Here is a 17727-nt window from a genome sequence, read left to right on the forward strand (position 1 = left end):
ACTAACCCGTCTCCTGCTCCTTTCTCATCTTCTGATTGGCTGAAATAATCTACCACAGAAACACACTTCCTCCTTATGTGTGTGTGTGTGTGTCTGTGTGTCTGTGCGGCTGTTGAGTCTTGAGAAGTGTTTTCTATAATAATAATCTGCAGATAATCCTCATTCATCACTTTACCATCTAATCTGGCGAGCAGCTGAAATACTCACAGATCAGCTAAAAAATGATTTTTAAGCTGACAAACTTTCTGTGTAGTACAACAGGAAGCAGAGGGGTTATAAAATAATCTGATTTACTGAGCAGCACAGGCGCACCTTAACGATGCGTCATGTGATGCTTTGTCCAACATGAGGAAATGAAATCCTCACATTTAGTGTGATTTGCTTGTAGTTCAGGTCTCAGTGAAGTTTGTGCAGGAGAGCCGATAAAGTCGTCACATTACATGTAAGAAAACATTCCATCTTAAAAGCTGCAGCAGCCTTCAGAGCTGTGACAAAGCAGGAAATCCTGCAATTTCGCTGCTGAAAGTTAAATGTTTCACTTTTTCAAGCTTCTTATTATTTCATCTGTTACCAATTAAAAGGCCTCAACACCGAACACTGTCACGTCTTTTATTGTGAAAGCTGTGCAGGAACGAGTTGAAGCAAACTCTGAGAGATTTTATTTGGAGGACAGGAGATTGTCCATGTGTGGACGCAGATGTACAGGCTGATGGAGAGACTCTCTGATGGACAGCGATCTGAATCTTCTCCAGGAGGATCCGGAGGATTAGTTTGAGTTTAGTGGTGTTATTACGAAAAAAAACGTAATTTTTAATTTTTTGGTATAATTATGTGTGTGCAATTTCTTTAGCGCAGCGTACTGATCCCAGTGAAGTCACAAAGTAGAGCCACTGCTCCTCCACATCGAAAGGAGCCAGTTGAGGTGGTTCGGGCATCTGACAAGGATGCCTCCTGGGCGAAGTTTTCCAGGCAGGTCCCATCGGGAGGAGGCCCCGGGGCAGACCCAGAGAGACCCAGTCTCTCGACTGGCCTGGGAACACCTTGGTGATCCCCCGGACAAGCTGGAGGAGGTGGCTAGGGAGAGGGAGGTCTGGGCTTCTCTGCTTGGGCTGCTGCCCCCGCGACCTGGCCCCGGATAAGCAGAAGAAAATGGATGGATGGTCTGAAGATCACTTTGGGCCTTTCTTATCAAGGTCTTTCCTCCACACCCCCTCTCTGCACCTCCAGTGATGGAGTATGGAGTATTCCTGTATTTTCTCCATCCTCACCTCCTTTAAAATTCTTCCACATGTGGTGAAAATGAAGGAACTCTGCTGTTTTAATTCTTTACCTTCTTCTTATCGTTTATCAATCCCCCTCCTGATGGAGAATATCTTCTTCAAGGAATAGTTGGCAGGGGAGAGAGGAGGAGGAGGAGAGGGGTGTCTGAGGCAGTGAAGCGAGGCAATTTGCAAAGTGGAACTAATCCCAGCTCTTTCTTCTGTGTTCGACATACCACACACACCGCTGCTGCAGCGCCGCTGAAGGCAAATCCTCCGCTTTGCCGTCTCGCCCGAAGAAAGACGAGAAGATCGATATCAGAGAAGTTCACAGATTCAGCTGATGACAGGGAAATCACACACTTTCATCCTACAGCTGAGATAGACGCTGAGATGTGGGAAGTGGGAAGGGATGTGATTTTACGCTGTGATTGGATTGGCCACCTGATCTATGCTTTAGCAAAAAGGAAAGTGTGAAGACTAATCTGAAAAGCAGAGATAGTGTCTGTCTCCTGAATCCAAACTGGAAGCTGGTTCCACAGAGTAGGGTCCTGAAAACTGAAGGCTCTGCATCCCATTCTACTTGAAAATACTCTAGGAACAACAAGTAAGCCTGCAGTCTGAGAGTGAGGTGCTTTAATGGGGTGATATGGTACTGTAAGGTCATTAAGATTAGATGGGTCCGGATTATTTAGCAGGAGCAGGATTTTAAATTCTGGATTTAACAGGGAGCCAATGAGGGATCTGAGGAGAAATGTGCATGTTTTTATCTTTGGAAGTTGGTTTGTGGGTGTGAGATCCACTCGTTTACTCTGTCGATCAGTGAGGCCATCAAATAAATGAAGTTGGCACAATGCATCGAAAAAAAATCCCAGAAACAGGATGTGGGACCAAACTAAATCAAACACACACACACACACACAGGTGGCTGAGCATGCCTGCACACTGAGTGAGATCATTTCTATTAATGTACACACACTCTGTCCCCGTGTGTGTGTGTCTGTGGTTACAAGAGAAAGAGAGAGGGCAGAGAAAGCCATCCATCCAATGATTACTGTAAATACACTGCTACAGAGCACATACACACACACACATACTCACACGCACGGTCGGTCAGTGTGTATTGTCAGAGTGATAAATCACAGCAGACTTTAAGTGAATTAGTGCAGCAGCTTTAACTCTCCTTCCTACGCTCCCTCGCTCTCTCTGTCATTTCTAATGTCTCTCTATCTCCCTCGCTCCCCCCTCAGCATCTTCTCTGCACTCTCCTCAGACCTCCATACATCACAGGCCTTAACGAGGCCTCATCCACTAACGAGCAATCAGAGAGTATTAGACCAATTAGAGCCTTAATTAGACTGAAGGAGAGAAGGAAGAGGAGGAGCCATGTAAATGATGTAGCCTCACCTCCATACACCTGTAGTGATTGACAGCTGGGGTGTCCTGTTGTCATTGGTTCATCTGCTCTGTGTGTCCATCGTCATGTATCTGCATGTTAAGCCACGCCCCCTTAATAAACTTAATAAACTCCTTGCTTCCCACAATGATTATGTCTCTACCTTCCTCCCCCAACTCTTCTCCCCTTTAATCATTTAATCTCTTCCTCTCTCTCTCCCCTCTCAGCGAGCCCCCACGCTCCCCCTTCCAGCCTCCACTTCTCCTCCTCCCCCATCCTGCAGCAGCCTGGCTCCTACTTCTCCCACCCGGCCATCAGGTATCACCCGCAGGAGACGCTCAAGGAGTTCGTCCAGCTGGTCTGTCCTGACTCCGCCCAGCAGGCCGGACAGGTGGGCTTCCTCAACGTAAGCACGCACAGAGACACAGACACATGCACGCACACACACATGTACACACACACAAACACATCTGAGCTGGGTTTTCCAGCCTCTGCAAAGGTGGGATCTGTTTGCAAAAGTGCTGCAGTGTGTGTGTGTGTGTGCCTGTGTGTGTGGCCTTTGTACTGCAGTGAGATAGTTGATATATCTAAGTCTAGACACTGAATCAATACACCTTCCACACACACACACACACACAGGCAGACACACACGCACAGGCTCAGACACACAAACACAAACACAGAGCATCTGCTTTCCATTTTTCCTACATGTTGGCCCGACTGCAGGGCGATCCCGATTGGAAGGCCGAGCCGCCTCTAACTTAACCTTAACCCCCGAGCACTCGTTCTCTGCCTGGTGTCGACTGGATGAAACAGCTGATCTTTTTCTAATCGTTACTAAGAATCGATTAAAATTGTGCGATAGTCACACTGAAATTTGTTGGAAACTGAAAGCATATTTTGTTTTGTTTTTTAACCTGGATAAAAACCAGGAAAAGAAAGCAACCCGTTTCCTGTTTGAACAGTAGAGGCGGTCACTTTGTCAGCTTTGTATTTCAAAAAATTAAAACCCATCATGTCAAATTTCTCAAATTCTAAAATGCGATGTTCGGGACAAAAAAAAACAACTCACAACCTCACACGCACGCAGATACAGATACAGCCGCTGGGAGGAGTGTTTCCACTATAGACACGCCCCTTTCACTTAATTGCAGAGTGTTACCAAGAGATCGGGCTTTCTTCCAAAAACCCTTGACCTGGATCGTTAGCTACAGATGGTTTTCTCACTTTTATTGTCAGGTCTTTGCTTTATACTCTAAAGCTCGCTGAGGCCACTGTTGTAAATAAAACTGAATTGAATTTGACATTCTTTGATAGCTGTTGCTGTAAAACTCTTTACCTGTTAAAATATAAAAACTTTAATTTTTAAAAATGTAAAATAAAGGATAAAACTTCACAGTCTATTTGGCCATCCAGACGTTTTACACTGCAGATCACTAAAACTGTTTCCAGTAAAGTTCTTCATTTATCCATTTCAATCTAATCTAATAAATAAATAAAATAAAAAAAAGAAAAGAAATAAGCTTCCTCATAGATCCCAAACCAGATGTGGAGGTGATTTCTGAGACTGGTACATCTTCATTTATCATTTATTCTGTTGCTTGCTGGGCTGATACCTCTTCAGACCTCTGTTTGAATTATAAGCGCATCCTTCACCGTTTCTGTTAAGTTGCAGCTTAATATTCTCATTCATTCTTTAGATTTCTTTAAACTCTCATGTTGTGCAAAAGTCTTGAGCGAAATGTAATTCCTCTATATTTTGTATAAGAGAGGCCGGACTTTCACCTGCCCTCCAGGCTGTTTGATGGTTCCAGAATTGTCCTTTGGACATCCTCGTACCTGAGATGGGGATGTTGTTTCGAGCTCTGTTTTAACCTTGAAATCAACCAAATGAAAGTTTATCAGAACAGTGTTACCTTGATGGATGTGCGTGGGTGTGTAACTCTTATCAGCTGAGTTGTCCGGGAGCTGGGATGATGTCTTTGGAAATGTGCGACATAAGCAAACAAACAAAGCAACCCCATGGTGCCTTCCATAAAACAGGACATCAGAAGACTGCCAAAGAAATGGAGTGCAGACTACTGTGCAAATTTTAATAAATGTAAGGTTTTCCTGTTTGATCTTCAGTTTTTGTTGAAAATCTTTGTTTCAAAGAGGAGAGACGCACTTTCACAGTTACTCCAAGATAAAACGAGTAATATTCTGATGTCAGAGTTTTCACGTACGCTGCGCTGCACTGAAATCTGTTTCTCTAAATGAGCGGCCTGACTAAACTAAACATGCATGTTCTGTCACGTCATTGCACCAAGTAGAAATTACTTCTGCATGTTGTTAATTTACACTCTGGTATAATTTGCAGATGTATGCAAACTTTAAAAACAGGATTTCAACATTTGTAAAAATCTAAATGCAACCTTATGTGATGAAATTTATTAAAGGACACAGCGATGGCGTTCAAACATCGCAGAGATGGGTGGTTGCTGCTTGTCTGTAGGGGGCTCGGAGCACGACAGTTGAACAACAAGCACTAAAATGAGAAAAGTGAAACTCCTTTATATGAACTTTGTCATAAAGTCCGGGAATATACAAAGAAAATGATTCCTGTTCTCACACGTGTTCGTGAGTTCAAATCATAGTCTGCGCTCTCGCTCACCTGTCTGTAAACGTTGGCGCTAAAATTCCTGCAGTGATTTATCAGAGATGTGCAGAGCGCTGAAGGAGAGTTAAAAAATAGAAGTGGTTCACAGCTGCAGTTTACTGCACTTTAAATCCAGACATTATTAGTAAAACTACTGTTAATATATTTAACAAACTGTGTTATTAAAGTGTTTATTTATGTATCCATCATCAGGATTCTAATAAATTCAATAATTGCAGTGAAAAAGCAGCTTTAAATGCTCAGGAGGACTCATCAGTACTGAAGGTCAACGCTATGATTCTCTTCTAATTCTAGGATCCATGAACAAATTGAAAAGGTCTCGTGTAACAAGCTTGTAAATGAATGCGCCTCCACCCTGCTCCCCCTGATGGATACACAAGACATTACAACTGATTTTCCTAAATGCTGCTTAGAGGTCTTACTACCCGATGTTGTGTTGTCCCCGTCATAGGCGGGGATATCATTACGGTCCCTCAGGGAGTCAGTCGAACTGATCAGAGAGTCCAATCACAGTAAATAAAGAGTAAAGTCAGAGGAGAGCAGCCAATCAGATCAGGGCTCGCAAAATCGCTAGCCCGACGTCCCGGGGCTAGCGATTTTTCCAGTCGGGCTACCAAAATCTAACTCAGCCCTGCCCGTCGGGCTATCATAGGAAGGAAAATATATGTCTATGCTTTTGCATGCTTTCGCCAATGTAGTTGAGTAATTATGTCATTGGCATCGATGAGCCACTGTCAATATGTGACATATTGAAATCGCGTTTGAATTTGCGCTTGTTTTTTGCTTTCACTTTCATTTTGCAATTGCGCGAACGGTGTGCAGAGAGCAGCAGCACTGATTGGTGAGTGACGATTAATTGCGCACCAATTCCTCTGACATCGTCTTATCACTCATTAGCTTACTATTCAAACGCGACAAGTGAAATCTCTCGCAGCAAGCTTAAACATGTGAGAGGTTGAGTGCGCAAAGAATCGCTGACCGTTATGTAAGTACGTGTGTAAAAGCAGCAGGATTTACGCTGGTATTTTAGTTCTGCTCAGCCAAATAAGACAGGTCAGGGTGAAGAAGGGGCAGCCAAAGAAAAGCCTACCACAAAACGGAAAAGTTATGACAAATCAGACTATGAGGCCAAAAGAAAGCGCAGCTTTTTTGGTTTCATGGACAAAAGAATTTCTGTGGCTGGAATATGACAAGCTAAATAACATGATGTTCTGCCAGGCGTGTTGTGAGTTTCATTTGATTTCTGAGTCGACAAGCGCCTTTGTTACTGGGACCAGTAATTTTAAGAAAGAACCCATGAGAAATGCAAGAAATGCATTATTGCCCAGTCTGCAGTATCTTTCCCAGAACAAACAGCAATTGCAAAAAAACATACTAAAAATAAATCAAGCACAACAAGAACTCCTGAAAAAGCTGTTTAGAACAGCGTGCTATATTGCAAAGAGTGAACTACCATTGGCAAAATTTAGCAGTCTTTGCAAACTTCAAAAAGCAAATGGCCTAGATCTTGGTTCCACTTGCCTCTTACCTGTGACTTCATTGGAAATTTCAGATTCAGGATCTGACACAGACTGATTCATGTTCTACACAGTTCTTACAAGAAATTCTTCATAGAAATTTCTGTTCAATTTGAACCAAGTATTTGAGTTGATGGTTGTAATTTTTATACAGTTGTTGTGATTTGCATTTTAACAATTTTTTTGATTAATTTTTGTTTCTGTTGCAATATTATACTTTAATGTATAATATTGTAACGGAAACAAAACATAAAAAAATTGATTTCTTTTTTATTCGGGCTACTTAAATTTATTTTGGGCTACCAAAAACTGAAGAATGCCTGCCCGAAGGGCTACCAGAGATTTTGAAATTTTGCGAGCCTTGCAGATGGCTCCACGCCTGAGGAGCAGAGCTGAGTAGGTGTCCTGGTGTCTTACTGACTTGAATCCCTCCTGGGTCCTTGCTCTTTGTTATGGTCAGTTTTCTTTGAAGGCAAACATATTTGTCCCTTTCTTTTTTCCACTTCTTTGTATGTTTCTTCACATCCACTCTTACCTCCCTGCTGTCTGTCAGTCTTCGTATTAAGGTGTTGATTATTGTTCTGATAAATTCAATAATTGCAGTGAAAAAGTAGCTGGAAATGCTCAGGAGGACTCATCGGTACTGAACAGACCAATCACGGTGGTTTGGGCTGCGTTAACGCAGCGTTTCCAGGAAGGTTTCAGAAGGGTTTGTGTTTGCGACGTACCTGCAGCATTGATTTAACACTGAAGCACCTGCACGTCCTTCTTGGGCTAAAAGCAGGAGGAATTCTGTGTACAGGTGTTTTGGATCATCATTTTATGGATGAGAACAAAATTAAACCAACATGTCCTTCTGACTGATGGAAACAAAGACGCACATCTTTACTGCACTGACAGGACAGATATTTCATGCTTTGTGAGAGATGGTTCTTCACTTCCAGGCAGGTCTGTCACAGCAGTTTTTGCTGCATGTTCAGCCCAGGGGCGTAATTTGCAGGGGGGTTACGGGGGGTAAACCTTACCCTAAACCATAACCTAACTGTAACGCTGACACTAAAACCACATTTTGAGTCTCAAAAATCCCTTCAAACACACACACACACTCACACACGCACACACACTGTCACACTGTCACACAGTCTCACTCTCACACACTCTCAGACACTGAGAGGACGAGCTGTGACCGACCTGTTGATGTTTCTTTACAGAATATCGAACACATATTCTAACTGTGTCCCCCCACCTCTTCAGCCTAATGGTAGCTCCCAGGGAAAGGTCCACAACCCTTTCCTGCCGACGCCCATGCTGCCTCCCCCACCGCCTCCTCCGATGGCCCGTCCCGTCCCACTGCCTGTTGACGCCAAGCCGCCCTCCACCTCCTCCACTGAGGGAGGAGGAAACTCACCCACCTCACCCAGTGAGTGTGCGCGCACACACACACGGTAGATTTAAGTACCATCACGCATCACTTCTGCGTGTTTAAACTGGATTTTCCTGCTGGCTGTCACGCCCCCACACAAAAGGAGCGACGCATCAGGGTTCAGTTATTAATCTGATATTTAGTTCTCGTGTAATCTGTGAGAAGTGATTTGTGATTGGATTATTTCTGACTGCAGGGTTCAGTGACGCTTCCTGTCTTTTGGCGAAAACAGACGCAGTCACTGCCAAAATATTTAATCCTCCTAATACTCATCAACGACACATGGAGACACTGAAATTTCTTTGTATTTATTACTGATGTTTTTGCTTGATGTGTTTGTCATCTGTCTGACCTACTTCTTCTAAATAACTCTGTCAAGTCTTTCAAAACTTTATTAACAACGGCGTAGAAAATATAAACTTTCAAATCAGGTTCCTCTGAATCTAACTTGATTTGGGTCTGAATTTAAGGACATAAGGAGATTGAATTTAAAGTGTATCAGAGCTCTGTCAGGTCATCACGTGTTAATAACGGGACCTGTGTGTTTGTTGTGCAGCCTACTCCACCCCCACCACGTCTCCAGCTCAGCGGTTCGTCAGCGTCGGACCTCGGGACCCCGGCTTTAACATCCCTCAGCAACCACAGGTAACCAACAAACACAGGTGTGTCAGCTGCAAACATGTTTACAAACATATAAACATGTTTATTTCTGCTGTAAAGTTTTAACATGGGAGTCTATGGGGACTAATTCACTGCTGGAGCCTCTGCTGGATGTCAGAGGAACTGCATCTTCTGGCCTCATTTTCAGCATGAGAGCGTGCTGCGCACACATGGTGTACTTGTGCTGGTCAGTGTGAAACTAGAGGAAGCAAAAAGAGGTCAGACACCCATCAGCCAATCGGAGAACAGGATTTTGGGATTTATAAACAAAGACATTAACAGGGAAAGAAGCAGCGCTTCACTTCAGGCCTGAATCATTTACTGCAGGGCGGGTGGTTAGTGAACACAGCATCCTCATTGGATACTGTGTGTGTGTGTGTGTGTGTGTGTGTGTGTGTTTGGGTGGGGGGGGGGGTCAGGGTCTGTTTGCCAGCTGATTTATGAAGAGAGTAACGATTGGGCAGCCTTGACTTAACTCATCCTGCACGCACACACAAACAGTGAGGTGGGAGTCCTCTGTTGACAATCCAGACATGCTTGATTGCTTTGGTGTGTGTGTGTGTGTGTGTGTGTGTGTGTGTGTGTGTGTGTGTGTGTGTGTGTGTGTGTGTGTGTGTGTGTGTGTGTGTTTGGTGGCCCGCAGTGAACAAGGGTGTCGATTTATCGACTCTTTCACACACCAGCGCGCGCACACACACTCTCTCGTGAAGACATGAGCCAGGTGTTTGTCACCGCTGCCAGAAACAGACTTGTGTTATTTATTCTTTCTCCGTCTCTGGGGACGATGTCGCGCTCCTCGAGTGATGAGCAGCTTCTCCTCCAAAGGTTTCCTTTCTGGGAATGAATTTAACCGTCAGTCATCAGAAAAATACAAAAATATCCAGGAGATTTTTTGTGTTTTGTTGGAAAATAAAGAAAATTTTGTCTTTTTTTAGTTTTATTTCTGCTTCAGATTCAGCAGGTTTGGAAAACGACTCACAGCTTTTTTAGGAAATGTGGACGTTGTTTGGAGAGTTTAAACACAGTAGAGAAGAAGACATGTTTTTAAAGCCAGCATGTATGTTTTTTAAATAAGAGATTTATTATTTTTGGGGGGGTTATGTGATGGTGTTTTGGAGGAAAGTGGTGATATTTCAGGGTGGAGGTGGACATGATGAGGAAGGATTTAACATCTTTAACATCACACTTGGGCTGGATTTGGTCCTCACACATGAATGTAATCACGTGTGAGTGTGTTTACATTTATATGTGTGTGTGGTGGGGGTGGGGGGCAGCTGGCGTTGTCTTTGTGTGAGAGTGGGCGTCATGCCCACACGGGTCAGAGTGGTGGTTGCCCATGGTGACAAAGATGGAGGGAAGACGCCGAAACTAACACACAGACACACACAGCATCAGGGAGAACACGGACTTGCGGTGGGACACTGGGTCAGAAAGTCAGTGCTGAGCCATGCTGTCAGCATCACTGGGAGGCGAGACAAAACACAAAACTACAGAAGAACCACAGCATGTTCTCTCCCAGGAGCTCCAGAACCAGCCCAGAAACCACAAACGCACTCTGAAGTGCTCGTTTTCTGCTTTTCTTTTATTTCCTGTCAGATATCTGCTGTTCCAGTCGTCAATGTTCACATCAAACACAATCAGAGTTTCTGATACTGAGCTCAGTGTACAGTAATCTCTGCGAGCCCAGAGCTCAGCCAGATCTACATACTCAGGTTATCACAGCTTTTTCTACTGTAGCATCAGGATGATGTTGCATAGAGAAGCCCTACCCACCTTCTTTTCAAACCTCCTGTTTGCAAGCGGATGCCAATCAGATGAAAGCTAACTTGAGAGGCTGAAGCCAGAAGAAGATGGGGAAGATATTTTGAGCTGTGAATCATGCAAAGCTACTCTGGAAAGATCCAAGAAAAATATTTTGGAGCTGTAAATGAGCAAAGCAGGTCCTCTTTAACGTCTTTTATGAGCCCGTTCTGAAGGACAGCTTGTATCTTTAAGACGTCAGAGGCTTTCACAAAAACCTGATGCTGTGCAAATCACAGCGAGCTGCAAAACTCAAAGACCTACATGAAAATCCTGCTTTTATTTGTGCCATAAGGGACACAAGTACATTTCACAGTCTGTAATTTTAGCTACTTTGATCATGTCTGTAATTCAGACATCAGGACTCAGGCACGTGGACTCAATTACCAGGAATCACACAACAGGACTCCAGGACTCAAACATCAGGGTTTGGACACCAAGACTCAGATATCAGGATTCGGACATAGGACACCAGGACTCGGACATAAGGACAGACATCAGTTCTCAAACACCAGGACTCAAACATCAGGACACTAGGACTTGGACATCAGGACACCAGGACTCGGACATCTGGAGTCACACATCAGGCTTCTGAACTTGTCTTTTTTATTCAATGAATATTTGTCTATCATCCATCTCTCTCCGTCTATCATTGCTACTGTTTCTGTCTTGTCCTGAGTCAGCACTTCTCCAAGACTCACACACTCACTTAGTGAGTCATGATGTGGGTGTGGTGTTTGCACTGCATACGTGTGTGTGTTCAATACGAGTGTGTGTGTGTGTTTTAGCTTCACCTTGCAAATCGGACACGGAGACGGTGGATGACTACACACACAAAGGGGAAAGCACCCTCACTGCCTCCGATGAAACCCTACCACACAAACACACACACACACTTGTATTGATCAGGTTATGGCTGGCTGTGGTATCGCGGTGTGTGTAAATGTTTTAGTACCAGTTTTTCAGAAATGAGATTCTTTTGAACTTTTTAGACTCTCAAAGACACAAGTGACTTTTTGTTAAACTGTCATGATATCAGGGCTTTTTCTCCACATCGGACATTCGTACGGTGAAAGGTCGCTGTTGGAAGAAAAGAAGAAAATAGTCTTCATCACCTTTTGCTTTTAAGATAAAATAACCTTTATTAGTCCCACACGTGGGAAATTTGTTTTGAAACTGCCCTTGAGTTCCTCGTGTACCTCACACAGTTTTTCAAAGCTAATACTTGTTTGCTCCACAGCTCTGGTTGATAACTGGTTTTATATACCTCTATATTGGGAAATCTAAGAGATCTGTTGCATTAGCTTTGGTTGAGGAACACCTTCCTCTGCAGCAAATGACGAGCAGATGACACAGAGTGACTGTCACTGAAATCTTCTCTCTCTGAGTGATCGATAAGCCGTCATACTTAATCAATATGTTATCGATATCTCTGGTTTTTCACTGCTTTCAGACTGGTGCTGAACGGTGATTTAGACTGGTTTTACATGTTACTTTGGATTGGTTTTAGACATTGTCTTGAACAGCTTTTAGAGCGTCTTACAGACTTCCCTGGACGTTCAGGATGGTTGTTGTGCTGCACAATGAATTACTTCCTTGAAGCTAAGAGCCACAGACAGAGTGGGATGTACCGAGGTGGACAGCACATTGAGATTGCTGAGAATATGAAAAACATGGAAAAACAACAGCAGATTGCTCCTTTAAAATCGCTTTCCGTCTTTCGCTGTGATGAGTTTCTACAGTCTGAATCACAGCTGTCAGCATCAACCCACTGTGTGGTAACATTACTCCACACACACACACACACACACACACACACACACACACACAAACACACTCTGTCTGGCCTGTGAGAGTTTCATCTTCTGAGTCTTCTCAGGACAGAGGGAGGAGCTGCAGTGCAGCGAGCAAGCGAGAGGCAGAGAGACACCGATAGAAACAGGAAGAGAGAGAGCGAGGTAGAAAAGTCCCAGCGTCAGCAAGTTGTATTGATTAAAAACTAACCTTCCAGTCTTCTCCTCTATCACTACTGCACACACACACACACAGCAATAGAATTACAACGAGTCAGGAGCAACTGAGGTCTGAGTGCAGAGAAACCCTGCAACACACGCACACAAAGAAAGAAAAGGAATGCCTGATCCCGCGTGTTTCATTTAACTTTCACTTTAAATTCAAAATTCAGAAGCACATTTTCTAAAAAATGTACATTCTTTAAGTGTGTGTTTTGTTTTTATTCCTGTGTGTGTGTGTGTGTGTGTGTGTGTGTGTGTGTGTGTGTGTGTGTGTGTGTGTGTGTGTGTGAGAAGAAGTGCCGAGTGGGACGGGGAGGAGAAAGTGATAGAGAGAGGATGAACATAAAGAAAGAAACGGTGGGAGAGGATAAAAGAGGCGGGGTAGTGGGACGGGGATGTGGGGGGGGTGATGCGGTTGCCTTGGCGATGGTAGTCACGTCCCGGGCCGTCTGGTTGTCCTTAGCAACCAGACATGATGTAACGCAGAGATGAACTTGAACTGGACGGGCCAGTGAGGAAGAGGAGGGAGAGATTCATGAACGATGCACCTTTGGCGATCGATACGAGCCTATCAGAGATGGATTACACACACACACACACACACACACACACACACAGAGTTTTGTGCTCCTGTGTCATAAACTCATACCCAGAGAGGAGAAGCAGCGTCCTGTGTTTGTAGTCCGAGAACCTGACGGTCTGACATCAGCCTGTTGTGGGTTCGACTAAATCAAGCCCCACTGGCATCCCCTAGAGGCAGCAGTGTTCATTACAACCACAGGATTATAGTGCTGGAAAGAGAATATCCTGAGGATAGCATCAAATAGCAAATAACAGAAATCAAGTCTGGAGGGACTGTTTGAGGTGTACTTAAAGGAGGCTTTTAATTCCCACAGTGTATCTGTATTATTGGACAGCAGCAGAGTAGCTCGGCATGATACGGGGTTCAAAATTATCTTCATCTATGTCTTTACACTATGCTTTAGTGCACCACCTCAGTTTATGAACATGCTGTTTTAGCTCCTCCCCCTGGGAAAGACTTTCTTCTGATTTGCTGCTACTCGTAAATGGAAGGGTTGAACATGCTTATATGGTGATCTCTGTTGGAGACCATTTAATCATATCCTATTTCTATGACATCACACAGACCCAATAGAAGAAAAAAATGGATAAACTGGTCCCAGAAAGTTGATTCTGTTCATCTGGACAAAGCGTTTCCAAGTTTCTGGGATTTCCTTACCCGGGAGATTGAGCATCCATCAAGACGTGACTGGGTGTTTAGAGCACTCTGTAGCCTAAGCTTTTAGCTCACAGTGATTACTGTACATACACTGACCTCATAAACCTCTAAAACTAAATTTTGTACACCTTTGCACTAGGGCTGCCACGATTAGTCGACTAATCACGATTACGTCGACTATCAAAATTGTCAACGACAAATTTAATATTCAACGTGTCGTTTGAAGCTTTGTAAGATCCTGAAAGACGCAGGAATAAGTGGTAGGATTTAAGAGTTTAATAACAGACTGAAACAGAAGATGGCAGCAATGCATCTACAGCTGCCGTTAAACCCAGAAGAAGAAGAAGCAGTCTCCGGTATCGTAGCTGTGTCCAAATTTAGGGGCTGCATCCTTCGGATCCGATTATGTTACAGCGACGCAACGAAGGCTGTCCAAATTCTAAGACTTCTCCAAATGCGGCCGACAAATGCGTCCTCCTTTTCCCCAGATTTGAAGGATGGGTTGGGTGTGCCCTTCGTGGCCCAACCTATCCCAGAATTCATAGCGCGGCCCAGCCAATTCTAGTTTCCAACAATGGCGGCAGCTACTTAGTTTTAATATTACTCGTATTACTCTTTCTGGGTCACAAAATAAACTTTTAAGATATTTTCAGGCGAGAATGTAGGTGTGTAAACTTCAAATATCTGCTCGGTTTATCAAGACGTCACATATTTGTAAAAGTGCTCTGATGTTTTTGGAGATGTCTGTTACCCACCAGCTCAATAGCTAGCCGGGGGGGTTCACGGCTCACTAGAGCCAGTGAGAAAACCGGAGTCCCAGCACATCGTTTTCAAACCCCCCACGGTCTTTCGCTACTCAGGTTAAACATGATATATAAGTCACTTAGAGAACTTAAAAAATAATAATAATTAAAATTAATTATAAAGTTATAATTTTCACACAGCTGAATAAACGTCAAACAGAAAACTGATTAAACAGAAGTGTGAGATGGTCGAGAATTTACTCCAGTGTCCTGTTATATTTTAGATAGCGAGGAGCAGACGGCTGAGTTTATTATACTCCACCGAGATAATCTGCAAATTTCATTAAAAGTTTAATAAACTATCATCTTGTCTTTATTTTTAGTTAGCACATAACTTAAACACTTCAAACTGTGAGCTAATGATATCTATATAAGAGCAGACGCATGCTGATGCAATAAGCTGTCTGTTTTACATCCAATGGATGCATGATCTGATTAGCCGACTATCACAAAAATAATCGGTGACTAGTCGACTATCAAAATAATCGTTTGTGGCAGCCCTACTTTGCACCCATATAACTGAGAGGAAGTATGGAAAACGTCATATTTGCCCTTTGTTGGGGGCAGCCCACCAGACGCCATCAGCATATATTTTTGTCACCTGTCCTAAAAAAAACAGGCAGTTTCACTCAAAAGTCAGTTAATGCTTTAATTTTGATCCATCTGGGTCCCAACTGTCTGGAGGTTTAATGTGGGTTTGTTTGGCCTGCTGTCAGTGTCAGAGTGAAGATTGGGAGAGCTAAAACATCTCTTATCATTCATGGACACACCTTTTCTGGTCTTGTGTTGTAACAGGATATATTGAATAACAGTCTTACTTATTTCAATCTAAAGAAATAATTCATGTTTCCTCAAAGACATACTTGAGTTATCCTGAATTCAGGAGAACACACATATATTTGGTTTGGCGCTACAAGCTAATCCACCTTAAGATTTATACTGTAACATCATGAATCCTTAAAATGTGACTGTAAGTTTTTCCATATTCAGTTTTTAACCACAGTTTGGAGAATTGTTTCTATAGCAACAGGAGTTGAATACAATAGTGTATCATCTGCATAGAAAAGTCCATAAACTTCAGTCACAGTGTCATTGGTTTGTGGCCAATAACAAACCACACAACAAGCCGTCCTGGAGGCTGCACGGTGGGAAGATTTCATACATCCTTAGACTAATCTTTGAAACCTTTGTGATAAATGTCTAACCCCGCTGATTGGTTCTGGGTAAATTTGGACGACAAGTACCTGCAGTCGGGATCGTCCAGTAAGTGGTCGCTAAAGCAGTCCAGATGTTAACATCTGTTTTTGTCTCTCCACAGTGGTACCTGGGATAAGGACTCCAGAGGCCCCTCCGCCCACCTGTACGACAGATCGCTGCAGTCTCCTCTCCGACCTTTCACCTTTGATGCCAGCTGTGACAGAAAGCCCAGTCTAACCTATCCCTACTCCTTTCCTGTTCCGCCTCCACCAGCACCACACACAGGCTCAGCAGCATCAGCATGGCTACAGCGGATCAAATGCACCGTGACCCCCTGCAAACTGTATATCACAGACATCCCTGCAAACGTATGGTTCACACCTCAGTGTCCATATACAGTGCCAGACCCACCCCCCACCCCAAATCCAACCAGGTTGATAAGTACGTGGGCGACCTGAGCCTACAATCTTTGGGAAAGACTGAGTCACAGAGCTTCTGACGACACGTATGCTCTCCCATCATCCTTTGCAGCGGGTGCATCCGTGGACTTACAGTCATACGAAACCCTCCCCACACTCATCACCCGCCCCCCCCATCTGGAGTCCGATGGTTTGGGGGTTCGTGAAGTTGGGATGTGGCACAGTTGGTACGAGGGGCCACCAACATCGCCACCACCTGAGCCTTCACGGACTTCCTGGGATGGACTTCACGCCCCTCGGTTGCTGGCAGGTCAGGGAGGGGGAAGTTGGAAGGCTCTTTGAAAGGACATGGACCTGGGTGGATGTGGAGGTGTGACAGGCGCAAACAGACGCCCCCACCTGTTTCACAGAAATAACAAGAACTTCATGTGGAGGGGGGGGGGGGTTGTGACGGGCGACTGGGTGGAGGGTGGGTATAATCGTGGGGTTTTAGGGTTTTGGGTTTTCTTTATGTGAAGTGTTGCGACCAGATGCTGGTGGATCCGAGTTTGTTCCTCTTGGATGCTTTTTGGCTTCACGGCTCATTGATTTTTCTCTTTTCGCCACCATTTCAGCCTTCTCGTCCTCCACCATCCACCCATGGGGGTGAAGCTACAGCATGCTAAGAGTGGGCCGAAAACTCTGGTGTCCGAATCGAGGCAGGCAGATAGGAGAGAGAAGAGCAACTTAAACTTTACCAGTGAAATATTGATCATGAGGAAAGTGCAATTTTGTTGGCTAGCTGTTGGATAGTTAAATATCTTTGTAAGATAGCTCGTTGAAAACAGTTGATGAAAAGTATATATAAATATATATTTTTCTTCCTAGTCCGCTCACACCTCTGGGACTCTAAAATAGCGGGGTAAAAAAGACAACCACACAGCGCTGAAGTCGAAACCACAGCCGGGTGAGAAATAAGGCGAGCTGTATTCACTTTTATCGTTTCTTCTTTGTCGTTTGTTCATCGTGTGAAGCTGTTAGATGGTAGAATGAGAATCCCTTTAACAAATATCATTTTAAACAATCAGTCTTTTAAAGCAGCTGAAGTCTGCGCTTCATTTTGTTTGAGGAGGGAAAAAAACGCCAAGCGGTTAACTTATTTTAATGAGCACATCGTTTTACTTTCAATCCGAATTTAATGAAATCAGGAGAAAAAGTACCATGTGAGTTTAAGCTGAAAATAATCGCGTGGTTTAATCTTTTAATGGGTGCCGCCCAGTAAGGGCCGGCCCTGCGATTGGCTGGGTCTCCTAGAGGTCGTGCCCAGCCAAAAGCACTTATTCCCGCAGTTGGCCAATAG

At 44.0% G+C, this 17727-nt stretch overlaps 1 protein-coding gene across 6 annotated transcripts in view; it reads left to right on the forward strand.

Annotated features, from left to right (window-relative positions):
- nfia (nuclear factor I/A) overlaps nt 1-16208 on the forward strand; it is a 146152-nt gene extending 129944 nt beyond the window's left edge. For 5 of the 6 annotated variants that reach the window (XM_084922179.1, XM_084922176.1, XM_084922180.1 and 2 more), the window contains 4 exons: nt 2883-3061; nt 8086-8251; nt 8811-8899; nt 16091-16208. In XM_084922179.1, the coding sequence (XP_084778305.1) occupies nt 2883-3061; nt 8086-8251; nt 8811-8899; nt 16091-16105 (449 nt within the window). In that variant the 3' untranslated portion in view covers nt 16106-16208. The remainder of the gene's footprint in view (nt 1-2882; nt 3062-8085; nt 8252-8810; nt 8900-16090) is intronic. The other variant, XM_084922177.1, reaches the window with a different exon arrangement.
- The last annotated feature ends 1519 nt before the right edge of the window (nt 16209-17727 follow it).

The sequence above is a fragment of the Perissodus microlepis genome, chromosome 23 (assembly GCF_051167445.1).
Source record: "Perissodus microlepis isolate ML-2025 ecotype Zambia chromosome 23, ASM5116744v1, whole genome shotgun sequence".
NCBI lineage: Eukaryota > Metazoa > Chordata > Actinopteri > Cichliformes > Cichlidae > Perissodus > Perissodus microlepis.